Genomic DNA, 20,000 nt, shown 5'->3' with positions numbered 1-20,000 from the left:
CCTCACCCCCCAATTATCGGCAGGCGGATCATCCTCCCCACAAAGTTCCACGTCCGTCTTGTGATCACGGCCCCAGAGGTGCCCGCAACGCAATTTTGCTCTCTCCCCTCCCGCCCCCGCCACCTTAAACACGACAGAAGGTCGGTGGGTTAGGTTAGCACCGACGCCAGCGAGGGAGAACTGCTCATACCATCGTCACAGACATTCTAACGTAAGAAAAAAAGAAAATAACTTGAGAAATCTTTTCAGGACAAAACTGGAAGGCAAGGAAGAGGTTAGAATTGAAGAGTCTTATACAAGATTGGACACTATGATACAAGGGATACAGTAGGATGGAAGTAGGTGGGCTATACACAGCCCGGCCACCACCACAATGTTAACCCGTGTTGAACGATTGCTCGAGCGAAGTGGACGTGAATGAGGCAACAGAAAATGAATTTTGGGAAAAGGTCGCCATCTATGTATTCTAAAAGGTTTATCGGAGTTTTAAGAAAAATTTCTCGATCACATATTCTAAAAGGGGTTTATGATACCTTTACTGTAATATATATCGCAGAGGATGGTTTTACGAGCAATATTTTCAGGAATGAATATATAAACTGTACCATACAGGGAAAGTCTATCATACAGTTTATGTAGTGTGTATCCACCAATCTATCACAGCTTCTGCTGTAATATACGCAACGATGAGCATAACAAAGCCACACCTAATACTTAAGGGAACTCACAGAATCCAATTAAACTATCAAGTTAAACTTCATAAAGTATTCATCGTTTACCCCCGACTGGTGACACATCAGGGGCTTAACACACCAGTCAGTCAGATAACACACGAACACCAAAGCAAAACTTTACACAAAAAATGACCAAACTCTTTAGTTTTCTTTTCCGTTGACGAAACCCGAAGATATCGTCATAGTTCAACGTATCAACTGCATCTGGGTGAGAAATTATGCATTACAGCGTCGCTTTCAAGCTGCCTTGAGGTTAAATTTGACATCATGCATTTTCATCTGTAGAAACTGGAGTGCAGAGCGTTTCCATTGTAAGTGCTGCCAGGAGGATTGTTGGCTCCTATCTGGCTTAACGCCCAGTGGTAGGCGGTAATAATAATGCGATTTAATTCTTTATTCGATAAAAGAATTATATGATTTATTTGACCAGGCGTTCGTCCAGTCAATACAACGATGATGTGAATACACGAAAGCGCTTGGGACATTTCGTTTTCCTAGTGATAATGAGTAAATACAGGGACTACGCGTCTCTTATGTGATATATATATATATATATATATATATATATATATATATATATATATATATATATATATATATATATATATATATATTACTATTTAGCTTTATATAAGGATGTTCCTTCCTTGTTTCAGATGAAGGTGATAAGGCAGGTTAATGAGGGGCAAGAGTGGGATATAAAAAGGTGACACCAATAAGGCTCCAAGCAAGACGTCCTTGTCACGGTAAAAATAAACCTTTTTACAGTGGGTGACTTGAGAGGATTCCCAGTGTTGGCGTGGCAAAAGACCAGTAATAAGTGGAATCTGTGCTCTCTCTCTCTCTCTCTCTCTCTCTCTCTCTCTCTCTCTCTCTCTCTCTCTCTCTCTCCTTTCTTAACCTTCTTCATCGCAAGCTCGTCCTCTCCATTCCCGATATTGTCAGTAATTTTATCATTTGTCTCACAACAAGGGAAGGGAAGAGGGCCCTCTCTCATCATGCCGTAATTGCCGCTGTGGCTTAGAACACAGAAATATTCATAGAGGCCGTCCATTAGGAGAAGGAAGAACAGCTGCTCTCTCACAAGTGGCTCTGAATTTCTTATGGCGCCACAAATTGCGATATACAGTGAGCGAGTGCAGAGACAGTCTCTCTCTCTCTCTCTCTCTCTCTCTCTCTCTCTCTCTCTCTCTCTCTCTCTCTCTCTCTCTAATTTCAGTCGCAATCAAGAGATGAAATTACGAAAACAGTTCTAGCTTTAGACGTTGCTACGTAGACTGGGAAGAAACGAACGAACACTAGGGAAATATCCCCAACACACTACCTGGATTACGTTCGTTAACTGTTCACGAATCGTTCAAGCTCGTCTGGTATGATGTGATGAAGCTGTTAAGGCACGAGGAAGGTGTAACGGTAGCCAGAGATAACAAGAGCGCATCTAGCGGTGGTTGAATAGGTGGTTACTTTGTACCAGTGTCGGCACTCTACCTCGAGTGGCTATTTGGCCGGCAGGAGCATGAAGGCTGGCTGTCTTCCACCATTCAACCCTTGGCGTGCGACGGTGTGCGACCCTTGAGCACACTGTACCATGGCCCTTGAGCTCGACGGTACAGTACGACCTTTTGAGAATGACGGTACGACAGCGTGACCTTTGACCTGGCCCCCCATGAGTGTCTGGTCAAACGTCAGGCCGTCATCGCCAAAGGTCGTACCGTCGTGCTCAAGGGTCGTACCGCCATGCTCGAGGGTCGTACCGTTATGCTCAAGGGTCGTACCGTTATGCTCAAGGGTCGTACCGCCATGCTCGAGGGTCGTACCGTCATGTTTAAACGGTATGCTACTTCACACGTACCTAAACACACCTATGGTCAACCTCGAACATTTCAAAGAGAAAAGAAATGAAATGGAAAAAAAAAAAAAATCCAAAATATTTTTCTTCATAAACAAGCTCTAAATTCATCTTCACCCCCAACACTCGGGTCCTGCCATCGAGATAATGTGGCTCCTCACACACACACACTGCTCCTCCCTCCCCTCACCTAGCAGCATCCGATGGCAATATATTCCATAACAAATTCGCGGCCAGACACCCACTTGACAGTCTACCACATACAAAACACGGAGGAGCGATCACACCCGTGACAACGTGTGAATAGATATCATCTCCCCCACCACATCACCCACACGAAGTCTTCCCACGCAATCGCGTCAGGTCCATAGTGATCTCTCTCTCTCTCTCTCTCTCTCTCTCTCTCTCTCTCTCTCTCTCTCTCTCTCTCTCTCTCTCTCTCTCTCTCTCTCTCACACACACACACGCACACACTTTCTTTTCTCTATCTCTCTCACACACACACCCTTTCTCTTTAGTCTCCTTTCACACATTCTCTTAGTCTCTAGTTTAGCATTCCCTCTCTATCTCCCCTCTCCAGCCCCGTCCATATCTTCCCTCCCTGTAATGCGTCTCAGTTTGATGACATGTTTCGCTAAATTCATTTCTTCTTTATTTTCTATTCTTTCCTAGATGGTTCAAGCGCTTAGTGCACAATCAATAGCGCCTCCCCACCTCCCCCATCCCTTAACCCCCGAGACACTATGGCTGTTCCATGGATCGGGGTCCTTGTTAACCCACCACTGCAGGAAGTGGGGAGTAAACTGACGCGAATATAATCAATGGATGGGCGTGGCTGTAGAGGGGGAGGAAGAGGGAAAAGGGGGGGATAACCACACTATTAATCAACAGATGGCGCTGACTGTAATGGAGGGGGGAGGGGGAAACAAAACTTTCAATCAATAGATACCGCTGATTGTACTATATGGCGCCATGTTGCATGTTAGGACGTGGTCATATATATATATATATATATATATATATATATATATATATATATATATATATATATACAGGATTCTCCAGTCTCGTGTGTCCTGATGTATCGCTATCTGTTCTGTCGTGCTGATAAGGTCGTGGTAGGGGCCGAGCGGGTATGGCAGGGCAAAGAGGCATTTACCATTTATTGCGTACTAAATAATGGTGTTAATGAAGTAGACAAAGATCGTATGAATCATAAAAGTCATCTGATTTAGCTCCATAAGATGGCTTGTGATAACGAGATTCTCTCTCTCTCTCTCTCTCTCTCTCTCTCTCTCTCTCTCTCTCTCTCTCTCTCTATATATATATATATATATATATATATATATATATATATATATATATATATATATATATATAATTTCTTGTTATGGGGGAGAACTAATGCAGGGCACGGCACCTCGAGCGTGTTGGAGTGAGGGCGGCTGGTGAAGGTAGTGTGTACAGACAGACACCATCAGATACTAATACCGCTGCTGTGGGTGACGGTGGAAGCCTTGGAGGCCGAGGATCCCCAGGTGGCGGTGGGTGGGTTAATGCACGGGGAAGAAGGAGCAAACTGCTTCTTAAGCAGCCTAGAGGAAGAAGGGTTCGAGAGGCAGGAGGGACGTGAGCCTGCAAGCGACGGAGGAGGAAGGGAACTCCTGCTTGTCCAGGGGGGGGGGGAGGGAGGGAGGGAGACCCGGCTCAGCCCGACACCACGACGGACGAGTGGAACGTGAGAGAGAGTAAAAGAGAAGAGAGAGAGAGAGAGAGAGAGAGAGAGAGAGAGAGAGAGAGAGAGAGAGAGAGAGAGAGAGAGAGAGAGAGAGAGAGAGAGAGTGTAAAGGATAAAGGAAAGAGGAAGAATGTGTGATGAGAGAGTGTGTGTGTGTGTATTTAGACGGGTGGTGGTGAACGAGAGGAGGGGGATAGGAGAAACCAGGGCCAGAGATGTATGAGGATAGGAGGAAAGGTGTAAGGACAGAGAAGTGTTTCGTCTTGTAATAGAAAAGAATAAATTTCGTCCCTTCGCTGGATAGAACATTATTATCATGTGGACTACGTGTTGATGAATAACTAGATCGCTAAGTGTCTTAATCATTTCCCATATTTCAGAAATTGCATTAATCATTTCCCATATTTCACAGATTGTATCAATAATTTCCCATATTTCAGAGATTGCATTAATCATTTCCCATATTTCAGAGATTGTATCAATAATTTCCCATACTTCAGAGACTGCATTAATCATTTCCCATATTTCAGAGATTGTATCAATCATTTTCCATATTGCAGAGATATCAATAATTTCCCATATTTCAGAGATTATATTAATCATTTTCCATATTTCAGAGATTATAGGATTTCTTTAATCCACCGATCACTATCGTTCGTATACGGTTCATTATAGAACCAGTGACATTCAGTGGCACCACGCCGACCGTTCGTGTAGTCTGGACGGATTATCAGGATCATCAAAACCTCAGTCCTACTGATCGAATCCCACTGAAGCCCGCTCTTCACTCATACAGCACAGAAATTGGAGTGAGGGATAAATTTCAAGCACTGTATATATATATATATATATATATATATATATATATATATATATATATATATATATCACAGGAATTGCTATAGCAATATCCACGGAATCACTTAACAATACCTGAATTGAATCCAGACTATCATCCGCTAAACATTGTTGGATTTCACAAATTGGCTAAAACTTTAAACTAAAAAGAATTTTTGTTTCCTGGTCGGTGACTGTTTTTTTCTTTCTTTTATGTGTGTGTGTGTGTGTGTGTGTGTGTGTGTGTGTGTGTGTGTGTGTGTGGGAGGGGAAACTAGTGAAAAATGAAGCGAGTGTTGTCCATGCTAGGATTTGTCTTTTTGAAGTCACGGTCTCTGGGTGTTTTTCCATTATGGCAACTTGGGAATCATTTATCGACGGTGTTTCATCGTTCGTTTCATGCATCCGTAACAAGAAAAAAAAAAGGGGGGGGGAGGAGGGGGGGAGTGATTCGCATTTAGGAATTTTCAGGATCGGGGTATCTGACACCAGGGGAAAAAATAAAGTTTATCTGTCTGTATCTGTATTTATCTATTTCATCACACACACACACACACACACACACACACACACACACACACACAGACACAGACACACAGACACACACACACAGACACACACACACACACACACACACACACACATTTACTTACTCTCCTGTGAAGCTTCTGTTTGACTGCGCCGCTTCACAGGCGAGCTTAATCATTGCAAAGGTACTTTATCTCTGGTCATATCTAACGTTCCCGCCCACTACCAAACAAGCAAAGAAGTAAAGTTAACGAGAGGACATGACTCTCTCCTTAATCCTCTTTTCAACAATGTGTTGATTCAAAAGAAAAAACAAAAATGCGCAATTCATTCACTTTGTGGATTTGACGCAACTGATGGCATACAGTTGTCCAACTGATTTCCATGGTGATAGGTTAAAAACACGTAATCATTTACATAACCTGAACAGAAAAATAATAGTTTGTGAATTACAAGTCTCGGTTCAGTTGACATTTTCCATCACATACTAATGGACATGAACGAACGTTGAATTAATTATTATCATTATTACTGTTATTATTACTATTAGTAGTAGTACTACTACTACTATTATCATACTTTTTTTTTTTTACTTTTTGTCTTGGTGATTATTCATTGTATAATTATCAGATTCTACAGATGTATCAGTGCTGGGCATGACTCTATTTTTTTCTCCTCTTCAACACAACTTAGATGAATATATCCACAACGACTTTGTTCCAGAACGTCACAATCTGTAAGATGGTTGGGTTCTCGGCTGGTCATTTGCGTTTTAAGCCTAACAACTGCCAGAGTCATTATGGCCGTCAACATCGAGCTATTAAAAAAATGTTCATCATTATTGTGCGACCATACACTCCCCCACCACACACATACACGACTCTTGTGTACCGCAGCGCACCACTTGCCAACAAGTGGGTCTCAAGAGGTGAACTGATGATGTATTTGTAGAGAGAGAGAGAGAGAGAGAGAGAGAGAGAGAGAGAGAGAGAGAGAGAGAGAGAGAGAGAGAGAGAGAGAGAGAGAGAGAGAGAGCGTGTACGGGTCGCTGGCTACACCGTCAGGAGGGGAAGGAAGGAAGGAGTGGTCCTGGCGCAAACAAAGAATCTACGGAGGATCGAGAGGAGCGCCATCCTTTGTGTCGTGGTTAGAGAGAGAGAGAGAGAGAGAGAGAGAGAGAGAGAGAGAGAGAGAGAGAGAGAGAGAGAGAGAGAGAGAGAGAGAGAGAGAGAGAGTCACTCACTCAATACAGGGGCGGTGTGGTACCTCCCTGCTCTTCCTTCGTCTGTATGTCTTGTCTCTCTCCCTTTGTCTGGCTTTCGCCGTAGTATCCTGCCTTACCGCTTGTTTAGAGATGTGTGTGGCAGGTACACTTTTGAGTATCAAATGCATTCACTCACTGCCATACGTAGTCAGTGTTTAAGTACATACATCAGGTCGCCTTTCTATTGGGCTTATGCGTCGTTTGCGCTGCGCCCCGCGTGAGAGAAGGGTAACGTGGGATCCTTTAAGGTGAGCGAGTCCTCGACGACCTTAAGACTCTTTCCCGTCCGTTGGTGATGTTGTATAGCTTGACCGAGGATGACCTCTTACCCCACACACACACACACACACACACCCACACACACACAGCGATATACCAGGGAGGTGGAGTTCGCGAACACTTCTACAGTTTCTATACAGAAGACATTATACCCCCCCCCCCCCCCTTTTTTTTCCAATATTTTCCCCGACTACCCCTCTCTCTCTCTCTCTCTCTCACACACACATCTGACACTGCACACTTCACTCGCGTACGTTCGCACGGTCAATTTCACCTCGGACGGAACAACACCTGGCGGTCCATTCGCTGTGTCTAGTCCTTCCCCCACTCCTCCCGTCAGTTTTACCGTGGGTGGCGGCCGTGTGGCCGGAATACACCGGGCGCTGTTGCCTGTCTTGGTATTAGCATGACAATGGCATACTCAGCAGCAGTAGGAACTCCATTTGCAGGAGGTGGGGGGACTTGCCGTCCAGAACTCTGGCCATCCCTCACTGTTTACAGGATAATGTCGGCATTAGGTGCCTACCAGGGAGGGAGGGAGGGAGGGAGGGAGATAAGGAGGGAGGAAGAGAGGGAGGGAGGGAGGAAGGAAGAGAGGGAGGGAGGAAGGAAGAGAGGGAGGGAGGAAAAGAGGTAGGAAGGAAGAGAGGGAGGGAGGAAAAGAGGGAGGAAGATAAGGCGGGAGGAAGATAAGGAGGGAAGAAGAGAGGGAGGGAGGAAAAGAAGAAGGGAGGAAGAGGTAGGGAGGAAAAGAGGGAGGGAGGAAGATAAGGAGGGAGGAAGATAAGGAGGGAGGAAGATAAGGAGGGAAGAAGAGAGGGAGGGAGGAAAAGAGGGAGGGAGGAAAAGAGGGAGGGAGGAAGAGAGGGAGGGAGGTGGAGCGTGGCATTCATAGGCCATGGGAGGTAGGTTACGTGCTGGTTCAAGGGAGAGATAGATAATAGAAGAACAATACGTTCCTAACAGGGTTAGGTTATCTATCTCTTCACAATGGCGTTCTTCTAATGGTTGTGTGGGCTGTGTTGACTGTCAATTATTCCTCTTACTTCTCTGAACAGCTAGTGATACTGTGTGTGTGTGTGTGTGTTGCTCCGTCTTCGAACTCCGTCTTATATCTTCTAGAGAGCGTACTTCACTCACTTTATATATATATATATATATATATATATATATATATATATATATATATATATATATATATATATATATATATATATATTTTTTTTTTTTTTTTTATACTTTGTCGCTGTCTCCCGCGTTTGCGAGGTAGCGCAAGGAAACAGACGAAAGAAATGGCCCAACCCCCCCCCCATACACATGTACATACGTCCACACACGCAAATATACATACCTACACAGCTTTCCATGGTTTACCCCAGACGCTTCACATGCCTTGATTCAATCCACTGACAGCACGTCAACCCCTGTATACCACATCGCTCCAATTCACTCTATTCCTTGCCCTCCTTCCACCCTCCTGCATGTTCAGGCCCCGATCACACAAAATCTTTTTCACTCCATCTTTCCACCTCCAATTTGGTCTCCCTCTTCTCCTCGTTCCCTCCACCTCCGACACATATATCCTCTTGGTCAATCTTTCCTCACTCATTCTCTCCATGTGCCCAAACCATTTCAAAACACCCTCTTCTGCTCTCTCAACCACGCTCTTTTTATTTCCACACATCTCTCTTACCCTTACGTTACTCACTCGCTCAAACCACCTCACACCACACATTGTCCTCAAACATCTCATTTCCAGCACATCCATCCTCCTGCGCACATCTCTATCCATAGCCCACGCCTCGCAACCATACAACATTGTTGGAACCACTATTCCTTCAAACATACCCATTTTTGCTTTCCGAGATAATGTTCTCGACTTCCACACATACGTTAATATCTGATACAATACCAAGAATATAGCTTTAACTTCCACAAGCTAAAACCAGGTAATCAGCCCAATTTGTCCATAATTCTAAAACAGTATTCCCTTGCACAACATATTGTATCAAACTGTTAATCTCCCGTTATACAATCGAGAAATACTACAGGTACATATCATATGGAATAATACCTACAACATTACTATCGATTTTGGTTCCGAAATGGTATATATGTATATCATCTACATATGTGTTAGGAAAAGATTGCGAATTGGAAAATGTGAAGTGGTAAATAATAACACCTGCCTTCTTTTCCAATGAAAGTATCAACAATATTAAAATTTCTCTGTAAAGTTTCTTCAACATGTTCCTAAGTCGGAGTTCCGTCCATTAGAGACAGGGTCAGACACCCTAAATAAGATTACTGGCAATTAATTCCATAATTAATATGAGCAAGACTTAATTAAAGGCGAACCTCATACACGTTAAGGATAATATGTTCTATTCTTGTCATAATGACTCTCCAACAGCTTCTGATGATTATATATATATATATATATATATATATATATATATATATATATATATATATATATATATATATATATATATATATATATATGTTAGCTATTGTACTTCTGTCTCTTATCGAGTATCGAAGAGCTGAGTGCTCTACAGATGGAAGTCTTATTACCCAAGGTTCTGACGAACCACAGTGATGAAGGATGATGAACGATCACTCTGGTGTAAAAGCAATTAACGATGATGGCTTCGTCAGCAGCCATCGCCGGCAGGTTCATAAGGGATGACTATTGGAAAAAAAACATTCCCCTGCGTCTTTTGTCGTCATACATAACTGTCGTCAAGTGACGTGTAAGGTTCCTCTTACTGGCGTAATGGTCTCAGCTCTTTAAGTTGCTCGGCCACGGAGTGTGGTGTGTGTATTCAGACCTCACTGAGGGGCCATGTCAGAGTTCAGGCCATCAAGCACTTAATGGTGTCCTTCACACACACACACACACACACACACACACCAGGATCTGTGACCAATAAAAGTAAGAGCCCCAGACCATGACGCCAGGCGAGAGGAACCATATACATCACTTGATGTTGGTCATACGTCAAGACCAAAGACGCGAACGTGAACTCAATCGACTGGAAGGTTGTCGAACTTAGCGCGCGCGAGCCGACGTAGTCTTCATCGAAGCCTTCATCGATAATGTCCTTCGAGCCATAATGGTGGCCCGACGACTTTACTAATGGGTTTTCTTAGAACCTTCGAAAACGAGGATTGGATCAATAGATAAGACTCCCTTGTAAGAGAAGAAAAATATATATTAATATGATTGCGAAATGTGAAACTGATCAAAATCATAATAAAAATTCGTAGCTTAAAAAAAATCATGCCATTAGATTAAATAATGGTATAAACCAAAGTCTTACACACGCAGCGAGAGCGTGTATGGTCTTGTATATCAGATAATGACCTTATGGTTATAACTGTGACGGCCTTGATGACAACTGCAGTTCAGAGGCATTAAGTTCATATAACAAACACATCTTATGTAAGACTTTATATGTCATCATTTCCAACAAACAAGAAAAATCGTAATTTTTCCCTACATCAAAATACAGCTAAATGTTCAAAATACAATCAAGGACTTTATATATTTCTAGGTGACTTTGCTTTCCACAGAGTCATCACTTTTCAGTAAAGTATTTCACAGAATGTAACAATCCGTTTTCTTTTATCATCCTCTCATATTTTTTGAGGACTGCAGACTTTCCTTTCTAGCGCGTGGTCATATAGACCGTGAAACAAATATATTTGGTTGGTCTCGCTCTAGATAGCGAGACCCCTCAACCTCAGCCAGTACAACAACAAAGAATTTCAACAAAGAATTTGTTAAAATCCCGTTTTCTTTCTACCTAGAAATAAAATAAAATGTTTTGCGGTTAAAGTTGAAGAATAAACAGAAACAGAAACCTTATATTGCATGTATGAAACCTTATCACTGTGTTACAACGACGGTGAGGTATGGAATTGACCAACACATGTGTTCCTGCGCGGACGCAAACCTGAGATACCGTTGTAATGGAAGCATTTTAAAAGTGAAATACAAAAAATCATATCGCCCGTGGACATGAAAATGATTAAATTGTATAATAATTTGTCCCAGCGGACAATGTTCACCGTCTGATATTGGATTCAAGTTACTTTGATATGTGAAAAAGAAAGAAAGAAAAAAAAAAAAAAAAAAAAAATATATATATATATATATATATATATATATATATATATATATTTATTTATTCATTTATTTTGCTTTGTCGCTGTCTCCCGCGTTAGCGAGGTAGCGCAAGGAAACAGACGAAAGAATGGCCCAACCCATATATATATATATATATTTTTTTTTTTTTCAAACTATTCGCCATTTCCCGCATTAGCGAGGTAGCGTTAAGAACAGAGAACTGGGCCTTTAAGGGAATATTTTCACCTGGCCCCCTTCTCTATTCCTTCTTTTGGAAAATTAAAAAAAAAATAATGAGAGGGGAGGATTTCCAGCCTCCCGCTCCCTCTCCTTTTAGTCGCCTTCTACGACACGCAGGGAATACGTGGGAAGTATTCTTTCTCCCCTATCCCCAGTGATAGTATATATATATATATATATATATATATATATATATATATATATATATATATATATATATATGATTGGACGTAGTACTGAACACGACCGCATACTTGCAATTATTCATCTTCTTCCTCATTTTCTCTAACTTTCTTATCACTATTCTACCATGGTGGGCTCAATGTTCAAACACAAGTGCGCTACTTCCAGCAGCAGGGAAAGGATGGACATCTTTCGAATGAGACGTTCCACGACGAAATTATATCCCTTTCGTCCGGTTATATATATATATATATATATATATATATATATATATATATATATATATATATATATATATATATATATATATATATATCGGTGCTGCTATTGAATATCGACGAATGCACTAAAAGTATACAGGATTCTGTTGCCCAACAGCGTGGTCTTTCAGCTAATTAAAAGGGAAATACCATATTCATTTAAATTTTGGCAAAACAAGACTTTAATTTGTTTTACTGAATATGAAAATGATTATTTACGTGTCACATGTTACCCATTCAGATTAATTATGGCCTAAACATTTTCCATGATTCTGTAATTACTATATGAATGAAAGAAATTCCAGTTTTGTTTGTGTAAACACACGAAAAACACGTTAATAGTCAAATGAATAAACTAATCAGCATCTGAATAAACAAATTGAAAAAATAGATGATATCATTCGCATTTGTCCCGGAAAGTCCCCCTGCTTTGGGGGTTCTGTAGCTTGAAGACCGTTCTCCACGCGGGAGCGAGGTAAGGTGGCCTCCTTGCGGCGGCTGGGGGAGAGAGAGAGAGAGAGAGAGAGAGAGAGAGAGAGAGAGAGAGAGAGAGAGAGAGAGAGAGAGAGAGAGAGAGAGAGAGAGAGAGAGAGAGAGAGAGAGAGAGAGAGAGAGAGAGAGGGAGGGGGGGGGTCTAAGCTTACCTGTCCACCCCCTCCTTCTCGTCTTGGCTGTCGTAATCTCAGCTGAAGGCGAGACCTGGAGGCTCCACATGAAAGAATACTGAACGTTTTACTGTGGAAACAATAGACTTGAGAAGACAATAAACGAAACAATAGGGAGGAGAAGAAAAAAATATATATACATACATCACAGCAATAAAGGATCGTACTTACTTTGTATTGTTGCGAGAAATGCGCCAGGCGGCGCACGTGGACGAGATTGAATGCTGGAAAATTGTCCGGAAGGAATAATACGACGGTGAATAATGCAGATGTGAAAAGATTGTGAGTATACATACCACAATAATCCGGGATGGAGGACGGGATGGTACCGAGCTGGCGGGCGAGACTTGTAAGGGGGTTCTGAGCGTGAGAGGAAGGTGTTCGAGATGATACTGATCAATGAGGATGATCAATTGTGATCCACTGCCGAGAATGGGAACCAACACTAGGCTTTGAATGAACGTAAAGGGGGAGGGGGGGTCGGTTAATCCCCGAGGGAAATGATCAGATTAATGGAGACCAGGAAATGATTTTTTTTAGAATGGTCTGATGGCTTCAGTGTGTGTGATCAACTCTGGAAGGCCAAGGGCTATAAAAACAACCATTCTATCGTTTGATATGAATGAAAGACGAGTCGAACAATTAGTACGGGATTGTATCGTGTTTTGGGAAGAGAAATCTGAAAATTTAAAGAACAGTTCAGCATAGACTATCATGAAATACCGGCACGGTAATTTGAGTGTGTCCTTATAACCGTGTGTTGCCTCATTTTCAGTTCCATAAAATAATCAAAATAATTTTTTATACGACTAGAGGTAGGGACTGGTGGCAGCCATATTGGAATTAAGCGAGCGAGATTTCCCGAGAAATGACGTGATCGTGACGTAAGCCAATATAAGAAAATGTAAACAGAACATACGAAATGCAGTGCGCGTTCCTACCGATATAAAATGGTCCGTTTTTGTATCCTGGAAATTATTACGGCATAACATCGTTCTCACAAGCCCTCACAGCACGACAGCCAATCTGATGCATTAGATACATAAGGATTAATCGAGGGGACACAGATACGCTCTACGTAATTACTGTTGGCAAAATATATCATTACGTCCTGGGTAACAGAAGCCGGGGCTTCCAAGTCATACCAAGACTGTATGTGACCAGTAAACATGGAAGACAAGGCTTGATAACACTCGCTTGACCTAACCCATCATGATTGTCTACTCACGTTTCTCCAACATAAAGGCCTCACTTCACGATACCCTAATACTGGATATAGACTGAAAAGGAAATATAAAACTTCTAGTGTTCTTAATTCCTTGTATACATACAACAACAAACAAACTTAGATATAAGATGGTAAGATGTTGATAATAACAAAAACTCCATATAGAAGTTTTCGTGTTGATGGTGAGAGCGGATGCTAAGGTAAGGTGACTGTGTGTGTGTGTGTGTGTGTGTGTGTGTGTGTGTGTGTGTGTGTGTGTGTGTGGGTGTTGTGTTGACACATAGGCAAGTTTCGCCAGCAACTCTTGAAGAGGGTCATTAAATGTAAAGTTGAGTTTATAAGTGTTGAAAAGTTCTTTTAAGAGAGGGTTGTTCATCCTCACTTGATACACAGGGAGGTGCTATGCGTCGGTAACACAACTGTGTGACACGGAAGAAGCACAGGTCGTGCTGACGGGGGAAAGGGGTTTTAACAAGCGCCGGTGGAATGGAAGGACGAGCGAAATCGTGCCTGTTTTCGAAGAAAGCAGAACCGGGAAATCGTGCGGAGCGGCAGATCATCAGGAGACTATATAACATGGGGCTGGAGGAGAGGACACGGTGAGGGATGAGTCTGTGTGTGTGTGTGTGTGTGTGTCTTGGTTGTCGTCCATTGGTCAATACATATTGGCCTGTCGATGACGCGGTCATTTCCCGCCGTTCGACCTCTGGGAGGCTGGTGTCCCTGTGTTTCCCTGGGCATCGTATATCTCGCTCTCCTGCCACCGCCTCCATACAGCTCCCATCTGTCTCTCTCAGCTCCCATTTCTCTCTCTCTGGCGTCCAGTAAGCGAGCCTTTGTCCATCCGGCTACCACCACTGTAAATGCCTATCTTGAGGGTGGGTTTATTGCCGCTGTATTCTGTCTCCCACAAGGCTTTCAACTCCTTTTCACCGAGTATTTTCCACGGCGCGGAAAGTCAGTCCACTGGATTGTCACGGTGGCGTCAGATGACGTCCAGTTTGAAGCCGTTCGGAAAAGAACTGTGCCATGATTTGAGGTTTATAAGCACTCCACACACTTCAGCCTCGTCTTAGCCGACCGTAGTCGAATTCACGGTCTTCAGTATGGCTTTCCCTACACCTGCTGTATTTCAGTTCAATTACGTCATTTTTACATGATTTTTTTTCTGTCGAACTACGTATTTTGGTTTGATTACCATATTTTCAGTTGAATTACTTTATTTCAGCTGAATTCCTTTAATTCAATTGAAGTACTTTATTTCAGCTGAATTGCTTTATTCAGATGAATTAATTTATTTCAGTTGAATTCAAGAGATGCGTTGCGCGGGAAATGAACTCCCTTGCGGTGTTCCTCGCTGCCATGTTTATCGACTTTGAGATCTTCATCTGTTTTGTCTAGAAGATGAAAGGTCTTGTTATCCTGCTGGATATCGAACAAGACTCGCTGTTCTCTTCCTCCAGGTCGGTTAACAAGACATCCTACAACTTTCAGATAATTAAGAGTCTTTTATTTGAAAGATAATCAGTTTTAAAGATGATTAGCTTTATCAAGTGATTACCAGCCATTCTTCTGGGCTCTGACAGTCAAATGAAAAGATTTCATTCGTTCAAAAAGACCACTGAAGCCTCAAAACTCATTCATGGTTCACAATGAGTGAAGAAAAGGAGGAGGAAAACACATCTGAAAATGAAGAACCAGATAAACGCGACCCTGACTGTTCTCCATCGTTAGGAACAAAACTTTGTTCTCTTATCATATGATGAACAACCTAACGAAATACGTCACCTGTCTGCTTCTGAACAAGTGGAAATGTAAGTTTATTGTTTGGATGGTTCGAATTCTGGCCTGTCTGCTGACTACCTCTCACAGTTATCATCATTATCATGATCATTAATATCATCATTAGCATGATCACGATTAATATCATTAATATGATTATTATGATCATTAATATCATTATTAGCATGATCATGATTATTATCATTAATATGATTATTATGATCATTATCATCTATATCATTATTATCAGGATCATTATCATCATCACTGCCGTAAACCCACCTTCACCTGGATCCCCCTCACCTTCCTCTCTTCCTCCTGACACACACACACACACACACACACACAAACACAAACGCATTACGCCCGAAGCTCCTCACTGCTTCGCAGCAGCAGCAGCGGCCACAGCCAGCAGTGGTTGCCAGAGCAGCTGGCCGGCGGTAGCCACAACCGAGGAGGAGGAGGCAGCAGCAGCAGCAGCAATAATTCGCCTGACTCACTAAAGAACTCATTACAAAAGCCTCATCCCCGAGGGCGCGCCACTCCAGACCCATCTCCTCTCCACTGTGGGAATTTCTTAAAACTCTCAGTCTGTCTTATCCGTCCACACCCCGCCCCAGGGAGGCAAGGCAGGGAGTCCCCGCCAGCGGGTCTGTCAGGTGTCGGTAAGAGAGCCTCGCCCCGGAGGGTTGGTCCCTGGCTGAGGAGGGAGCTTCACCACTAAAGGAGAAACAATTGGTGGAAGAAATTTTGTGAGGGGAAAGATTCTGAGTGGCGGGGGGGGAGAGAGAGAGAGAGAGAGAGAGAGAGAGAGAGAGAGAGAGAGAGAGAGAGAGAGAGAGAGAGAGAGAGAGAGAGAGAGAGAGAGAGAGAGAGAGAGAGAGAGAGTGGGAGAAGAAACAAAGGACGTTCTTACCCCCAGCGGGTCTGGGTAATGTCACCCTGGCCCTACCCTCACACAGTGGGAGGCTGTGGTATGGTCACCTTGAAAGGCGGATGACACCTTCCACACCCGTAGCTACGGCGCTCCCAGCAGGTGGCGGTAAAAGTCCCTAGCAGGTGGTGAAGTTCCCAGCAGGTGGCGGTATAAAAGTCCCTAGCAGGTGGTGAAGTTCCCAGTAGGTGGCGGTATAAAAGTTCCCAGCGGGTGAAAATGCTGACGTATGGTATTCTCAGCAGTTGGTGGCAGAGGTTCGTAGCAGCAAGGTGGTGAAAATGATGATGTCTCGTGTTCCCAGCAGGTGGTGAAGATGCTGGCTGTGGTGGTGGCCATCTTCGCGACGCTGTGGCTGCCCTACAGGACCCTCCTGGTCTACAACTCCCTCCTGGCCATGTTCGGCTACGACACCTACAAGGACCTGTGGTACCTGCTCTTCGCCAAGACCTGCATCTTCATCAACAGGTAACTCGTCCTTCCCGAAGGTGACTCGCTCTCGCCTCCTTGTCACTTTCGTCTCTGGGGTATTTAAAGGATAATTCGTCCATTTAAGTCCCTCTCGCACTTTCTCATTCATGAGACCTGTAGGTTAATTCACAGGGTAATTTGTCATTACCACACCTTCTCACTACTTAAGACCTGCTGGTTAATTAATAGGGTAATTTGTCAGTCACCATCGCACCTTCACATTAATCAGACCTGCAGGTTAATTAAAGGGCAATGAGTCCCTCGAACCTTTCCCGCAGTTCCTCACAAATAAGACGTGTAATTAGCACTTCAGTTATAAGCATATGTGGCATATTACCTTACTTTGATAAGGGAATCGAATCTCTCTAATGTCTTATATGAGACTGAGTTTGTCAGGTTCTGTAGCTACCACGAGACGAAGAAGATAATTTTGCATCACCCTTCCCTCCGCTTATAGCATTCCTCGTATACTTCCTACATATAGATCTTAAGAATTTCTATACAATGAACCTAAAAAGCTGAGTTCATAAAGATATAGCTATTTTCACACACAGGATTTGCTGTAAGTAAACTCTTAATAGATTCGGACTCGACGGATCTGATTCCAATTACACATCTGAAATTAATAACCTCCTGAATAGCATTGTGTTATCTATTGTTCACGAGTCTGGTAGTGACCAACGAGAGGCGTCTATGAATAAGTCACGATTCAGGACAGCCTCGGATTTCCTTGCAGAAGCAGAACCTGGAATATCGCAGCTATGACAACATAAACACATGGTACTGAACTTATATGATTTCCTTTGAACCACAAGTCTATATGAAATTATGGCTAGAGTTTCCCATCCTGTTGTCTTGCTTGAAGACGGTCTCGTAATTACTTTGCTGTTACCAGTTAGTCAGAGCATACACACACACACACACACACACACACACACACACACGTCCATTTGCTCCTGAGGAGTTGTGGCTGACTCCACACAATACTGATCCCCTAGGTCAAGCTTGGAGTTCATGTTGCAGAAATATCACTGAAATGAACTTGGTATAGAGTTTGAACTGATGGACCAACTAGATCACTGAACGGAAGAATATCATACCCGGTCCCTAGTGAGGATATTCTGTTCTGATATCGAAGATTTGATCGTTAATGTGTTTGTGGTAACGACTCTTTGTGTTTTCTTCCCTCAGCGCCATCAACCCCATCTTGTACAACGCTCTCTCCGTCAAGTTCAGGAGGGCCTTCAAACGCATGCTGTCCTGCGGTAAGTTCCTTCACTATCTCCCGCCATACACCGTCCCCTCAAGCATGCATGGTCTCCCCACATGCATAATCTCCCACATATACACCGTCCCCCAGTATCCACGGCTCTTCAGGACGCTCTGTGTCGCATTTAACGTTCCTCTGTATCTCTTCCACTTGCATCCTACCTACGTTAGCCTTACCTCATTGCACCATCTGCTCGTCAGTAGGTAGGTAAACTGTATTCTATCTGTCTATCAGTCTGTCTACTTGTCTGTCTTGTATCATGGGTCAAGTATGAATGGAAGTATGCAATGCCTTGACTATTTAACAGAATTCACACTCCTTCGTTAGCACCGCTTCTTTTGTCGTTGACTTACTCGATAGAAATAATTCAGTGAAGAAAGAAATACAAGGAATAACTCTATACCACTGTGATTAAAGTGATGAGGTAAAAAAAATTTACTAACAGCCAAACAACCCATCACGTTTTCGTAAGAGATCACGACCGAGTTATCAACACGGCTGACACTATCATGAGAGGCGTCAGATGAGATAACAACATTCGTTTCCTTCTTTGCAAATCTATACCGACAGTCGCTATCTAAGCAGCGGCACACATTACCAACGCTTAACATTTGTTAATGGGTCATCATTTCTTCCGAGGTCACATACCTACCAGACCTTCCCAGATCAGAGGGATGACCTGTGATGCGTACCTCTTTCGAGGTTCTGTTGCTGGACGAACTAACTTATTATCATGAGGGTCACTGTTCCTCCTCACTGTGTGTTGAGGTGCTGTCTGGTCACCTCCGGAGCTCACAGCACCGTGAGGGACTCCCTCTACCGTGTGTGTGAGGTCCTTGTCGCTACAAGGGCTCGCTCCCAGGGACACCCAGGCTCACGCAATTAAGTATGCAAACTCCAGAGTTCCATTTTTTTTTTCCTTTCGTAAAAAATGAGATTGACGAAATGGGATGTCTCACCCTAATTGTTTCTTACTACAAGACTTCCTTGTGGATTCAAGTTATTTCCCTCTCTCTCTCTCTCTCTCTCTCTCTCTGGCTATCAGAAGTTAGTGCAGTAAACATCCTTCTCCTCAGGTCTTTTCTGAGCTAGCAAGACCCAATATAACCAATATGACCTACTTGCACGGCTCTTCGCAAACGGGAGTAAAAGGTCAGAGGTTGAACATTGAGGTCGAGGGCTGGCTGGTAGCAGATGACGGTGAATGATGGAGACCACGTCAGCACAAGACCTGGTCGATTTGTGGGATGTCAATCATTTAGATTATGACCTTCGCATTCTTGCTCGCCTTCACGTTGATTCTAACACATCCTAGAACTATACTTATGCTTTGTCGGTCATACTGTACAGCGCAAAGCGTGCTATCCTCTAACGGTCGTATATACTGAGAGATATAAACCACATTACTCATGCTTTACTATATAGGGTGATACTTGTGAACACGAGAAATTGGCGAGAAAGACTCGCTCTACTAAAATAATAGCTATGATACATTCTGGAAAACAAGCTCACGTGATTTTTGACGTGAAGGTACATGTTAAGCCCGATACAGAGAGACACACACACTTCCACTACGTGAGGATACAGGGATACACATCTGACC

The 20,000-nt window shown here is 43.1% G+C and overlaps 1 protein-coding gene across 1 annotated transcript in view; it reads left to right on the top strand.

The window, feature by feature from the left end:
- LOC139754057 (thyrotropin-releasing hormone receptor-like) overlaps window positions 1-20,000 on the top strand; it is a 40,708-nt gene that overhangs the window by 16,293 nt on the left and 4,415 nt on the right. The window contains exons 2-3 of the mRNA XM_071671073.1: window positions 16,964-17,124; window positions 18,319-18,392. Coding sequence (XP_071527174.1) covers window positions 16,964-17,124; window positions 18,319-18,392 — 235 coding nt within the window. The remainder of the gene's footprint in view (window positions 1-16,963; window positions 17,125-18,318; window positions 18,393-20,000) is intronic.

Source organism: Panulirus ornatus, chromosome 16 (assembly GCF_036320965.1).
Source record: "Panulirus ornatus isolate Po-2019 chromosome 16, ASM3632096v1, whole genome shotgun sequence".
In the NCBI taxonomy this organism is placed as follows: domain Eukaryota; kingdom Metazoa; phylum Arthropoda; class Malacostraca; order Decapoda; family Palinuridae; genus Panulirus; species Panulirus ornatus.
This window is presented reverse-complemented; position numbering and strand designations above follow the sequence as displayed.